At 44.2% G+C, this 14,815-nt stretch overlaps 1 protein-coding gene across 1 annotated transcript in view; it reads right to left on the bottom strand.

The window, feature by feature from the left end:
* The window catches only part of LOC137385115 (NACHT, LRR and PYD domains-containing protein 3-like), a 90,697-nt gene that overhangs the window by 25,947 nt on the left and 49,935 nt on the right, over positions 1-14,815 (bottom strand). The window contains 2 exon segments of the mRNA XM_068059906.1: positions 5,203-6,007; positions 6,010-6,939. Coding sequence (XP_067916007.1) covers positions 5,203-6,007; positions 6,010-6,939 — 1,735 coding nt within the window.

Genomic DNA, 14,815 nt, shown 5'->3' with positions numbered 1-14,815 from the left:
GATGGTGCTGACAAATTAGCAGAAGTGGAGATGCTGGAGGTAATGGACGGGTGAAAATAGCTCGGCCGGATGGACTAGAAAGACCGATTCCTGGAATGAGGGGTTTGTCTGATGAGAAAAGGTGACCAAGTTGGAGTTTAAAATATTGAGATGTGATCTTATTGAAAAGTATAAGAATCTGAGGAGACTTGACAGGGTAGATGCTGAGAGGATGCTTCCCCACGTGGGGAATCTTGAACTGGGTGGGGGGGGCACAGTTTCAAACTAAGCGGCCTCCCATTTACGACGGAGATGAGGAGGAACTTCTTCTCCGAGGGTTGTTAGTGTTTGGAATTCTCTTCCCTCAATACCACCAGTTCCTATCTTGTGCAATAATCTTTTATGTGCCACCTTATTGAATGCCTTCAGAAAATCCAAATACATCTACCAGTTCTGCTTTATTAACTCCGTTTATTATGTCATCAAAAGAACACTAGCAAATTTGCCAAACATGATTTCCCTTTCACAAAACCAGGTTGACTCTGTTTGATTACGTTAAGCTTTTCTAAATGTCCTGCTATTTCTCCCTTAATAATGGACACTAGCATTTTCCCAACGACCAATGTTAGGCTGACTGGCCTATAGTTTCCTGCTTTTTGTCTCCCTCCCTTCTTGAACAGGTGTGTCACATTAGCGGTTTTCCAATCCACTTGGACCCTCCTGGAATCCAGTGAGTTCTGGAATATTTCGACCAATGCCTCCACTATCTCTGCAACCACTTCCTTTAAAACCCTTGGATGCAGGCCATCAGGTCTCGGCAACTTGTCTGCCTTTAGTCGCATTAGTTTGTCAAATACTTTGTCTGTCATGATAGACACTGTTAAAAGATCTTCCCTCCCATTAGCTCCTTACTTATCTGATATCTGTGGGATGTTTATAGTATCCTCCACCGTGAAGATCGATGCAAATTATTGGTTTAAATTATCTGCCATTTCCCTGTTCCCCGTTATCAATTCTCCAGTTGCATCCTCCAAGGGTCCCACGCTCATTTTAGCTACTCTCTTTTTATATACCCGTAGAAGCTCTTGCTGTTTGTTTTTATATTTCTTGCCAATTTACTTTCATAATCAATTTTCTCCCTCTTTGTTAGCTTTTTAGCCATCTGCTGCTTGTTCCTAAAAAAATCCCAATCCTCTGGCCTACCACTCGTTTTCGCCGATTTGTATGCCTTAGTTTTGGATTGGATACTCTCCTTGACCGCATTTGTTAACCACAGGTGGTTCATCCTTCTCGTCGAGTTCTTTTATTTTTACCGGGTTAAATTTTTGCTGAACGTAATGAAATATCTGCTTAAATGTCTGCCACTACTCATCCACTGACCTTCCCCTTCGTCTATTTTCCCAGCCCACTTTAGACAGCTCTTTCTTCATACCTCTGTAATTGTCCTTGTTTAAGTTGAGGTCACTGGTTTGAGACCTCTGGGTGACCTGCTCACCCTCAAACTAAATTTGAAATTCTACCATATTGTGATTGCTATCCACTAGAGGATCCTTAACTACGATATCTCTTATTAATCCTACTTCATTACACATTACTAAATCTAAAATAGCCTGTTCCCAAAGGTCCTCTAGCAGCAAACACTTGCTGCAGATGTGGCCAATGTGGATCACACCAGCATCCACCAGCTCCCCCATAGTACAGCTGCAACACATTGCCTGCCCAGCCATCTCTATTCTTGTTAATTAATTAATTTAGATGTTAAAATATATTTCAAAAGTGAATTTCTTAACTGTAATCTTCAGCCAGAATAACGTCTCTCGAGTTAAACCACTTGGCCAAAATGAGACACGGACGAGATACCCACCTATCACTTACCTGTTTTCCTGTGATGTCACACTGATAGGTCGAGACAAGTAGAAGGGGCTCTCTGCTGCTGTTTTTTTAATCTCCCGCCGCCGCTGCCCTTCTCAGTACATAGAGAAAAAGAAAAATCAGCAGAAACAAGAAAATAATAAAGTGAGAAAAAATCCACCAGATACTCACCAGCTCCCTGTGCCTCGCCGCGTTCTCTCCCCTCTTGTGCTGTTTGCAGCTCCGAAGTCTCACCCAGCCAATTACCTACCTGCTTCCCTGTGATGTCCACTTACCAATACTAATCTACATTACCACTATTAATATCCTCTACCAATAATAAAATATTACCAATAGTATTAACCTCAGTAGTAAACCTTACTGTTTTAAAATGAAATTAGAAAGACATGAGGGCATTGCAGAGAATACAGTAAAGATTCACAAGGATGCTTCCAGGGATGAGGAATTTTAGTTATGAAGATAGATTGGGAAAGTCAGGACTGTTTTCCTTGGAGAAGAGAAGGCGGAGAGGTGATTTGATAGAGGTATTCAAAATCATGAGGAGTCTGGACAGAGTAGATAGAAACTGTTCTGACTCGTGAAAGGATCGAAAACGAGAGGGCACAGATTTAAAGTATTTGGTAAGGGAAACAAAAGTGACATGAGTAATAACTTTTTCAGCCAGCCAGTGGTTAAGGTCAGGAATGCGCTGCCTGAGAATGTGGTGGAGGCAGGTTCAATTGAAGCATTCAAAAGGGAATTAGACAGGTATGTGAAAAGGAAGAATGTTCAGGGCTATGGGGAGAAGGCAGGGGAATGGAACTGAGGGAGTTGCTTTTTCAGAGAGCCAGTGCGGACATGTTGGGCTGAACGGCCTGCTTCTGCACTAACTATTCTGTGACTCGGTAAAAAAAAATTCTCCTCATCTTCCCGCTGATTCTGTTGCCAATTATCTTAAACCAGTGTCTTCTGGTTATTGCTCCTCCAGCCAGTGGAAGCAGTTACTCCCGATCTACTCGATCAAAACTCTTCATGTTGTAAGAGTAAAAATAGGAAAACTTTATCAAGAAAGCTTGACCTGTAGCTCACTGGGTGAGTGCTGGCAAAATCCAGTCCTACAGCAGTTCTTAAAGGTCTGTAGCTTTTTACAAAAGGGGAAGTTTTCATTGTACATAATGACACAGTGGAGACATGTGGGCAGCACTATGTCCTTTGATGTTAAAGAGTTGGAGTTCATGCAGGAAGTGCACTAAAGGAGGGTGGTTGTACCTGAGATTGAGTGTCACCCTTCAGTAAAAGCACAGTCGGCAGCTGCAGGAAGGGAGGTTGTCAATTGAGCCGAAGGAGTTCCCCAGGTGTCTGGAACATGGCTGTAAATGTGGACGAGGTATGTTGGTGTCAAGAGAAGGTGAAAGTAAATGTCCTTTTCATAATTACATGCATTCCTGGTCTGGTCCACCAATCACTGCACAAACCTAAGCTGGGAACCATACACCTGAAGGATTTTGGATTTTTCAATGCCAGTTTTATGACTGATCAACAGCATGATGGTAAGGGTGACTGCATTTGAAATGTCTTATTCAGCAGACTGTCTAGAAATTTAAAGATAAGACAGTTTCAAGGACTTGAAAATCTGTGAGAAGCTGCTGTAAGCATCAGATGTTATAGTAACAATCTATTTGAAACTGTGAGAAAGAGGGAGAGTGTGTGGAAAAGTATAAACTGTATTTTTCCAGCAAGATTATAAAACCAGGATTTCAGCAAGTTCGAGTAGACAGTCCATGAGGAGATCACAAAAACAATCCAACAGAAAACCACACGGGATGTCTATGGAGAATTAGGACTGAATTTTATCAGAAGCAAAGAAATCCTGCCGCCAGGATCGAAAGTGAGACCTGACCCCGTGCCAGTGGGTGGTGGGACCCTGGGGCAGCATTTTATCAGCAGCAGCCAATTCAGACTTCAACTCCACCGGAGCCAGGCAGGCAGGCCTCGGTGATCGGGAGGAGGGGGAAATTCCTCTACTATCATTGGTGCTGTAGCCATGAGGGCGGCTATTGTGGACAGGAAGCCTCTTCATGGACCATGGAGCAGCCATAAAGGAGGATTTACCTGGCGCTCTCCCCATATCAGTGAGGGTGGGAGGTGCCTCTTCATTGGGCACTTAATTGCCTCAACTGGCTGCCCGGTGGGTGGCAGCGCCACTGCTGCTGGTAAAATGCCGTGGCACCAGGAAGATGTTGGACCCCTGCTGGAGCTTAGTGACCAGCCTTGACATATTTGGGGAAAATGGTCTCATTTCTGTCACTTCTTAAATCCTGGATTTTATGGGAATGGGGTGATTTCCCCTGAATTAAATGATAAAACGGTGATTTCCTGTACTTTTTACTCTGCACAGTAGATCAATCTGTATAATACCTGGGATAAGTTATATTGTGAAATGGTGCGAACTGCTGCTGTAAAATCCATTCCCCCAGGATTTTATATAACAAGGAGAATTGATTCTGTCCCATTGTAAGTTTTAAATGTGCCTGTGCTCCTATTTTACAGGGGAGGGGAGTCTCTCACTTTATTCCCCATTAAACCAGTGCTACATTAATTTCAAGTGTAGTTTTTGGGGAATTTTCGCAAGTTCCCTCCCAGATTGGGACCTCACACACAGGGGACGGATTTTGGGAAATTCCCGGGTTCAGGCCCCGGGTTTTTCCCAGGAGCTGTGAGACCCCACCGCTGACCGGTGTGTGTCTGCACTCTGGGGTTAATATCCCACAACACGTTAGATTGGAGTCTTTTTATCAGCGGGTTTAACCTCCCAAATGTCACTCTTTACTTACTGTTCAGAACTATGAATAATTCTCAACATTTACAGCTAAAATAATTCCTGTTTTCCCCAATACTCCCAATCCAGGAAACGTCTCCCTCGACATACACATCCTGCATGGGATTGGATTAAATATCTAATGTTAATTATTTAAACTCGGGTTTCTGTCCTGTTTCTAGTTAAAATGGTGGATGTGGAAAATATTTGACATTAATTTTCTGTACTGCTGGTTTATATTTTATATTTACATTCTGCTGTCCAGCCTTATTAATGATGATTTATTGTAATTAAATTATCAGACCCTTTCAGTGACCTGTATTTACTGATTCCATACAGATTGTAAAATCCCTGATGGTTCACAAGGATACATTTTAGATTTTCCAGTCCTGATGGTAAAACTAAACAATCCTCTTATTATTTGTCATCGTTGTGTTGAATCTGTTTCTCTCTGGTTTAACTGAACTGTTTCTTTCCCTTCATTACGGAGCAACAACACAATCTGTGACTGTTCTACAATTCACCCAAACAGTTAGAGCCAAATAAACAGTTACCTCAACACCTGGCATTTGTGCAGTACGGGTCCCAGCTGCTGGAGTCCTTCAAATGGAATGTTGCAGTACTCTAGATCATTTTTTTTAATGGTATCACAGAGACCAATAACGTGAGACAGGACGGCATAGTCAATTGGGGTCAGTTGCAATCCATTAAATGTAAATGTGTCCACAGATCCCACTGTGGCCTGAACCAGAGCTTTATTCTGAGACTCAAACAGGTAGTGCAATGTGTTCAGGAGCTTCCTTTTACCAGCTTCACTCCTTGTGTTTCCAATCGCTCCTTTAACCTTCTCCTTCACCCAGTCAATCACTCGACAGGTTGTTTGATGAATAAATGGACCCAGAAACTCCTCCAGGGGTCGAGCTGACTGTGGGGAGGAGAGACCAACAACAAAACGCAGAAATATCTCAAATCTTCCATCCTTCATCCTGTGAATGTCACTGAGGCGATTCCGGATGTCCCTGCGACCTGCAGTCAGGAATTGTGCGAGTGCAGCTACAAACTCTTGGATGGTGAGGTGCGGGAATGTGTAAACCACACTCTGGACAGAATCATCTCTCTCCAAAAGTTCCATCAGGAATCCAGACAGGAACTGGGAAGGTTGCAGATTGTACTCGATCAAATCTCCATTTCGAAACACAATCTTCTTCCTGGAGACTCCTGTGAAGGCCATCTCACCGACCTTCAGTAACACATCACGGAGGTTTTCAATCTCTCGGCTATGGTTTTTCAGAATGTTGTAAATATAGTAGGAATATAGCTGGGTGATGGTCTTGGGAACTTGCTGCTGTTTCCTGTCTCTTTTGCAAAGAAGGGACCCAGTGACAGACAGAGGATCCAGCAGTAGGAAGGGTTGTAACACATGGTGTACAGGATCTCGTTCTCCTCCACGTGTTTGAAAACAGCTGCTGCTACCGTCTGATCTTCAAAAAACTTGTTGAAATATTCCTTCTGTTCATCACCAACAAATCCCAGGATTTCAGTCCAGACACTGATCTCAGCCTTTTCCAATAAATGTAATGCAGTGGGACGGCTGGTCACTAACACTGAACATCCTGGGAGCAGCTTGTGTTGTATTAAACTGTACACAATGTCAGACACTTCACACCAGCATTCGGGATCTGTGCACATGTACTGAGGTTCTGTATTTCTCCGATTGTCAGTAAAATCGATCGTGTCCTTGAATTCATCCAAACCATCAAATATAAACAGTAATCCCTCTGGATTCTTCCAGAGCTCTCCCAGAATATTCCCAAAGTAGGGATACTGATCCAGTATCAGATTCCTCAGGTTTATTCTACAGTTAATAGTATTCAAATCCCGTAATTTAAAACTGAAAACAAATTGAAAGTTTGGGTATATTTTCCCAGTGGCCCAGTCATAAACAATCTTTTGTACCATTGTTGTTTTTCCAATCCCCGGGATTCCACTCACTGCTGCTGAACTCCCAGATTTGGATTTTCTCTGGGAAAAACTGCTCTGGAATAATTGATCAGTTCGGATTTTTTCCAGTTCTTTCTGGAGATGTTTCTCTCTCCACTCTTCATGATCTCGGCCTCTTACCAGCAGTTCATGTTCTACAAGTGTCCGATCTCGAACAGTAGAAATGACCGTTAGCTCAGCGTATCGATCAACCAGCTGGAAAATCTTAACCTTCTCCTTTATTAGGATAGTGTTCACTCTCAGTGTTTCAGTTTGTACCCGGAGTGTTTCCTTGTGTTTCTGTTGAACATCTTCAATTAGAACAGACAGAAAGTGGTTTTCAATGTTAGTTGTACTAATACAAAAATTACTCAAAAAATAAATAGTCTGTAAAGTTAAGGTATGGCAGGGCAGCTCTGCCGAGTGGAATGTACAGCTTGTGGCATGTGAGAAGCCATGGACCCAGCACGTGTCCAAGACAAACACATCTGCAGGAAGTGTCACCGGCTCCAGAAGCTTGAGCTCCAGGTTTCGGAACTCCAGCAGTAGCTGGAGTCACTTTTGAGCATTCCCGAGGCAGATGACTACGTGGATAGCACGTTTAGGGAGGTGGTCACATTGCAGGTTAGAACTATGCAGGCAAATAGGGAATGGGTGACCGCCAGACAGTCTAAGATAACAAGGCAGTTAGTGCAGGAGTCCCCTGATATGATCTCACTCGCTAATCGGTTTTCCATTTTGGATACTTGTGATGGTAATGGTTTCTCGGGGGAGCACAGTCAGAGCCAAGTTTGTGGCATCAAAGGTGGCTCAACTGCACATGAGGGGAGGAAGGAGAGTGGAAGAGCAGTAGTGATAGGGGATTTGTTAGTTAGGGGAACATACAGGTGTTTCTGCGGCACTAAATGTGACTCCGGGATCGTGTGTTGTCTCCCTGGTGACAGGGTCAAGGACGTCACGGAGAGGCTTCAGGAGATTCATCTGCGGGATGGTGAACAGCCAGAGGTCGTGGTCCACAATGGTACCAATGACATAGAGAAGAAATGGGATGAGGTCCTGAAAGCAGATTTTAGGGAGCTAGGAAGGAGATTAAAAAGCAGAACCTCAAAAGCAGTAGTCTCAGGATTACTCCCAGTCCCACGTGCAATTGAGCATAGGAATAGGAGAATTGAGTGATTTAACATGTAGCTGGAGAACTGGTGTAGGAGGAATGGCATCAGATTTCTAAGACATTGGGACCAGTTCTGGGGCAGGTTGGACCTGTACAAGATGGACGGGTTGCATCTTAGCAGGACTGGGACGAATATCCTCACAGGGAGATTTGCTAGTGCTGTTGGGGAGGGTGTAAACTAAATTGTCAGGGGGATGGGAACCTGAGAGAATTATTAACTGGGGGAAGGCTAACTTCAATGGGGTAAGAATGGAGCTGGGGCAAATAAACTGGAGTCAAAAACTGGCAGGAAAACTGGTTGTTGAACAATGGGCTACCTTCAAAGAAGAGATAGTTCAGGTACAGTTGTATGTTCCCTCAAAGGGGAGAAGTACAGCAAACAAATCCAGATCTCCCTGGATGACAAAAGAGGTAGAGATTAAGATAAAAAAGAAAAAAGTGTGCTTATGACAGATGCCAGGTAGAAAATACTATTGAGAACAGGCTGAATATAGAAGGTCCAGAGGGGAAGTGAAAAAGCAAATAAGAGAAGCAAAGAGAGAGAATGAAAAAGAGACTGAAAGCTAGCATTCAAAGAAATCCCCAAATTTTCTATAGCCTAATAAATAGTAAAAGGGTGGTTGGTAAAAGGAGGAGTGGGCTGATTATGGACCAGAAAGAGGATTTACACATGGAGGCAAAGGGCATAGCTGAGGTATTAAATATATATTTTGCATCTGTGTTTACCAAAGAAGAAGATGCAAACCTGGCAATATTGAAAGTGGAGATAGGTCAGACACTAGAGGGGTTTAAAATTGATAAAGAGGAAGTAGTAGATAGGCTGTCTGTACCTAAAGTGGATAAAGCATCAGGGCCAGATGAGATGCATCCAAGCATACTGAGGGAAGTGAGGGTGGAAATCGCACAGGCACTGACCATAATTTTTTCGTTTTCCTTAGACTGGGGGGTGGTACCAGAGGACTGGAAAATTGCAAACATTACATTCTTGTTCAGAAAAGGGTGTAAAGATCAGCCCAGCAATTACAGGACAGTCAGTATAACTTCAGTCGTGAGAAAACTTCTAGAAACAATAATTCCGGACAAATCAACAGTCACATGGACAAATGTGAGATAATTAAGGAAATCATGTTTAACTAACTAGCTGGGAAGTTTTGAGAAGATAACAGAGAGCATTGATGAGGGCAATGCTGTTGATGTGGTCTACATGGACTTTCAAAAGGTGTTTGATACAGTGCCACACAACAGACTTGTGAGCAACCTGTAGCTCATGAAATAAAAGGGACAGTAGCAACATGGATATGATATTGGCCCAGTGACAGGAAACAAAGAGTGGTGGTTAATGGATGTCTGTTGGGCTGGAGGAAGGTTTACAGTGGAGTTCGCCAGGGATCAGTGTTGGGACTCTTGCTTTCCCAGATATATATTAATGACCTAAACCTTGGTGTACAGGGCACAATTTCAAAGTTTGCAGATGATTCGAAACTTGGAAGCATTGTATGCTGTGAGGAGGATAGTGTAGAAATTCAAAAAGACAGACAAGTTGGTGGAATGGGCAGACAGATGGCAGCTGAAGTTCAATGCAGAGAAATGTGAACTGATTCATTTTGTTCGGAAGAACATAGATAGACAATATAGAATAAAGGGTACAATTCGAAAGAGGGTACAGGAGCAGAAGGACCTAAGTGTATATGTGCCTAAGCCATTGAAGGTGGCAGGACAGGTTGAGAGAGCGGTTAATAAAGCATACAGTATCCTGGGCTTTATTAATAGAGGCATAGAGCACAACAGCAAGGAAATAATGCTAAACTTGTAGGAGACACTAGTTCAGCATCAACTGGAATATTACATCCAATTCTGGGCACCGCACTTGAGGCAATATATGAGGGCATTGGAGAGAGTACAGAAAGGATTCACGAGAATGTTTCCAGGCATGAAGAATTTCAGTTATGAAGATAGATTGGAGAAGTCAGGATTGTTTTCCTTGGAGAAGAGAAGGCGGCGAGGTGATTTGACAGAGGTATTCAAAATCATGGGGTCTGGACAGAGTAGATAGAGAGAAACTGTTCCCACTTGATAAAGGATCGAGAACGAGAGGGCACAGATTTAAAGTATTCGGTAAGAGAAGCAAAAGTGACATGAGGAAAAACTTTTTCACGCAGTGAATGGTTCTGGTCTGGAATGCGATGCCTGAGAATGTGGTGGAGGCAGGTTCTATCGAAGCATTCAAAAGGGAATTAGACAGTTATATGAAAAAGTAGAATGTGCAGGGTTATGGGGAGAAGGTGGGGGGTTGGAACTGACAGAGTTGCTCTTTCAGAGAGCCAGTGTGGACACGATGGGCCGAATGGCCTCCTTCTGCACTGTAACAATTCTGTGACTCTGTGATTTAATACCATTTTACTGAGTAGATATATTTAGTTCACAGATTCAATGGAGGTGTGTATTAGAATTAAAACTCAGTAAATGGAAACCTCGCTTGAAAGCGAATATTCCTGAAAAAAGTGTCAAATTCATATTCCCTGAGTCTGAAGATTCCTCTGAAGGTGATATTTTCCCTCCGATGGTTAATACTATCCGGCCTGCCCTGTACTATAAACATCTCATTACAAATCCACACATGATCCTAGTTTACAACAGTAGATGTTCCATTAGATCAATCTTCACAATGGTCAGTGGTGCTGATCTTCTGCAGCAATGGGAAATAGGACATTGGATATCAGTGGGTTAGGAACAGACTGTGAGTGGTCAGCATTTCCACTGTTATTGCAGCAGGTATTGGGCAGGTTATCTAGATTATTAACACTGGGTGATGAACAGATAATGGAGATAAGTTCCACTGGGCATCCTATCTGAACTCTAACTGAGATTCTGACCCGATATCCTCACCATCACAATGACTGCCTGTCCCCACTTCACCTCATTTGCTGCTGAAACCTTCATCAATGGTTTTGTTAACTCCAGACTCGACGATTCCAATGATCTCCTGGTCGGCCTCCCACCTTGCATCATCTGTACCTGAGCACCCAAAAATGGATTTTCACTGGGAAAAACTGCTTTGGAACAATTAATCAGTTCGGATTTTTACAATTCTCTTTGGAAAAATTTCTCTTTCTTCTTTTTCCTACCGTACTTCTTGTGCTACAAGAGGGCCGCCCGCTAAACGGGCAATTGTGTCTGCGGCAGGAAGAGACCCTTAATTGGGGGTTAATTACACAGTTTAGGGCCTCAGTTAGTGACGGGTAGGGATGGCCGTTCACAATCCTTCCTGCTTCAGACTAAATTTTGGCAGAGCCGGGATAGTGGCGGGAACCACACTGCCGCCCATATCCCCCCCACCCCCCGCCCAACCCCATCCCACTCGATTTTATGTTCTCCCTGCCTCCAAACCCGCCACAGGGAGAACATAAAATTCCACCCAATGTTTAAGGTCGATTGCTGTTTCTCAACTGGAAAAAGTTACAGGTGTAACAGATATTAAGAAGTACAGAGGCAGGGAAATAAGGAGAGGGGAATAAGAACAAAAGGGAAAGTCTGTGATAGGTTATGAGGCAAGGGAGAATAAATAACATAAGGCACGATGGTGTAGGCAAAATTAGATGATAATGAGGCAAGAAAAAAAGATGAAAGGTCACAACCTGAAACGCTGTGCTGAATTTTATGCCACCCCAGTGGGTCGGATCCCCAGGCTAGGAAGAAGCGGGTTTGCCACCGACTTTTATGTTAGTGGCGAAGTCCCGTCTCCCGATGGTAAAATCCAGCCCGCTAACTCTGTTTCTCTCTCTACAGATGCTGCCAGACCTGTTGAGTATTTAAAGCATTTTCAGATTTTACTTCAGATTTCCAGCAACTGCAGTATTTTGCTTTTGAGTGGGTCTAGATAAGGGATGTCCAACCTTTCCAGGCAAAGGGCCGTATTACGATTTTTGCTCGGCCTTGGGCTGGGTTCAGTGAGAAAATTTTGAAAGATAAAGACATTAAAAATTGATCTTACTGATAAACAAATGTGCATTTTTGTGAAGAAGCTGTAAATGAGAAGACTAATTTCTTGATTTACTTTCACATCACTGTATTGAACACTGATTTCACAACATATCTGGCACTGTATCTGCTTGCATAACTGGTCAATATCTGCCCGCACACGTGATGCAGCGATGCAGAGTATTCTAGATAGATATCCATCTGTCAGGAGAAACCTTGATCTCTCTCCCCAGAATCCCTGTGCTCTGTATGTATGTATGTGTGTGAGTGTTTGTCTTGTTCTCTCTTCCCCCCCCCACCCCTCCCCTCTAGCACTCGGGGACACAGATTGAAAGTTTTGTGCAGAAGATGCAGGGGGAATATGAGGAAGCACTTTTTTTACACAGCGGGTGGTAATGACTTGGAACTCGCTGCCCACAAGGGTGGTGGAAGCAGAGACAATGACTTCAAGAGGATGTTGGATGGTCACCTGAAAGAAATGGCCTTGTAGGGATACGGAGATTGAGCCAGGCAGTGGGACTGGCTGAATAGTTCCGTGGAGAAACCGCAAGGACTCGATGGGCCAAATGATCTCCTTCTGTGCCGTTAGTAAATAACTCTTTCACTGTCTCTCCCCCTTTTCTCCCCTCTCTGTCTCTCTTTCCCTCCCCCTCTTGGTCTGTCTGTCTCCCTCGTTATCTCCTTTTCCCCGTCTCTGTCTTCTTATCCCCCTCTCTAACTCTACTCCACTCTCTCCACCTCCCCCATGTCTCCAATGTTCCCCACTGCCCACTCAGTGTTCTCCGCTCAGTCTTCCCGTTTCCCCGACTAGTGTTCCCTGCTCTCTGTTTCCCCGCGCCCCCTGTCCCTCTCTCTCTCCTTGTCCCCTCTCTCGGTCTCTTCCCCCTTTCTCCCTTTCCTCTGGCCCTCTCTCTCAGATCTCACCTCTCTCTCTCTGTTCCCCCCACGTCTCTCTGTGCCCCCCCACCCCACCTCTCTCTGTCCCCCCACCCCACCTCCCTCTGCCCCCCCACCCCACCTCCCTCTGCACCCCCCACCCCAACTCTCTCTGTCCCCTCACCCCACCTCCCTCTGCCCCCCCACCCCACCTCCCTCTGTCCCCCCACCCCACCTCTCTCTGTCCCCCCACCCCACCTCTCTGTGCCCCCCCACCCCACCTCTCTCTGTCCCCCACCCCACCTCTCTCCCTCTCTTTCTCACACAGTTGCAGAGAGTGGAACACTCCGCAGATGGCTGGTTAGTTCTTTTAATAAAGATCACGGTCAGTTTCACAACTGACAGTTTCACAGCTGACAGCTGCTGACATCGGGAAGAAACATTTCCCAACAGACTCGGGGGTTTCCGGCGGGCTTTTTTTTAACAAAATGTCAGAACCCGCCGGAAAACCTCAAGTCTGTTGGGAAACGACTGTTCCTGATGTGAGCAGCTGTCAGCTGTCATATTTGACAGTACAATAGTTTAAACGATGATCTGACAATGGACATTTCGCAACTCTAGTCATGGAGCCCTGGTGAGGATGAGGAACGGCTTGGGTACAGTTTACAGCCGCAGGCCGATACAAACCTTTGGTGGGCCGGATACTGGCCCGCCGGCTGTTTGATGGACAACCCTGATCTAGATGATGTGTGAATGGGAACAGCAGCATAATTATCAATTGCTGCCATCCAGAAAAATGGTGGCAGAGATTATAAGCTGAAATTGTTAAACTTAGTGCTGAGACTGGAAGGTTATAATGTGTCTAATTGAAAATTGAGCTTCTGTGCCTTGAGCTTAAATTGTGTTTCATTGGAACAGTGCAGGAGCAGGACAGAAAGTTAAGCATTGGAGTGAGGCAGAGCATTAAAATGATAGGCAACTGGAAGCTCAAGGTTACTCTTGCAGTCTGATCAAAGGTGTCCCACAATGCGGTCACATAAACTTCATTTGGACTCCCCAGTGTAGAAGTGGCTGCATTGTGAACAGCAAATACAGTTACTAAATTGGAAAAAAGTACAAGTAAATCACTGTTTCACCTGGAAGGAGTGTTTGGGACGCTGGATGGTGGGACTGGAATAGGTAAAAGGGAAGGTGTTACATCTCTAGTGCATGGATGAGATGGTGTTGTGGGAAGGGAAAAGGTTGTTGGCTGTGATTAAGGAGCGGATTAGGATGTCGCGAAGGGAACAGTCCCTTCAGAATGCTGAAAAATGGTTTAAGCTATTCAGAGTTTAGGTTGAGATGATGAGAGGGAGTTTAATATATTTTATTTAGGCAAGAGACTTTGGTATTGAAATGTTTCAATGGAATTCACAACATTAGTTCACGAAAGACCATCTTCAAACTACTAGCAAAGATTGGATGTCCACCAAAGCTACTAAGTATCACCACCTCATTCCATGACAATATGAAAGGCACAATTCAGTATAGCGGTGCCTCATCAGACCCCTTTCCTATACTGAGTGGTGTGAAACAGGGCTGTGTTCTCGCATCTACACTGTTTGGGATCTTCTTCTCCCTGCTGCTCTCATATGCGTTCAAGTCTTCAGAAGAAAGAATTTTCCTCCACACAAGTTCTGATGGCAGGTTGTTCAACCTTGCCCGTCTTAGAGCGAAGACCAAAGTATGGAAGGCCCTCATCAGGGAACTCCTCTTTCCTGACGATGCTGCATTAACATCCCACACTGAAGAGCGTCTGCAGAGACTCATCGACAGGATTGAGGCTGCCTGCAACGAATTTAGCCTAACCATCAGCCTCAAGAAAATGAACACCATGGGTCAGGACGTCAGAAATGCTCCATCCATCAATATCGGTGACCACGCTGTGGATTAGAATTAGAAATGGAACGACTGCCCACTTCAGTGTAATGTTACAGCAGAAAACATTCACAGTTCATTTGAACTGTTCTCCCAATAATTATACTGCATTGTTTAATTTTGGTCCTAGTTTCCTATAATGCAGGTTTGGAAAATGAAAAATATGTTTTTGTTCATCATTACATAGGGTTCACAAACAACTCTGAAGTTAAAGGATTATTCTTTCAGCAGAATGAGATTCTCTC

The sequence above is a fragment of the Heterodontus francisci genome, chromosome 28 (genome assembly GCF_036365525.1).
Source record: "Heterodontus francisci isolate sHetFra1 chromosome 28, sHetFra1.hap1, whole genome shotgun sequence".
Taxonomy (NCBI): Eukaryota; Metazoa; Chordata; class Chondrichthyes; order Heterodontiformes; family Heterodontidae; genus Heterodontus; species Heterodontus francisci.
The sequence above is the reverse complement of the archived record's forward strand: the minus strand, read 5'-3'. Positions and strand labels throughout refer to the sequence as shown.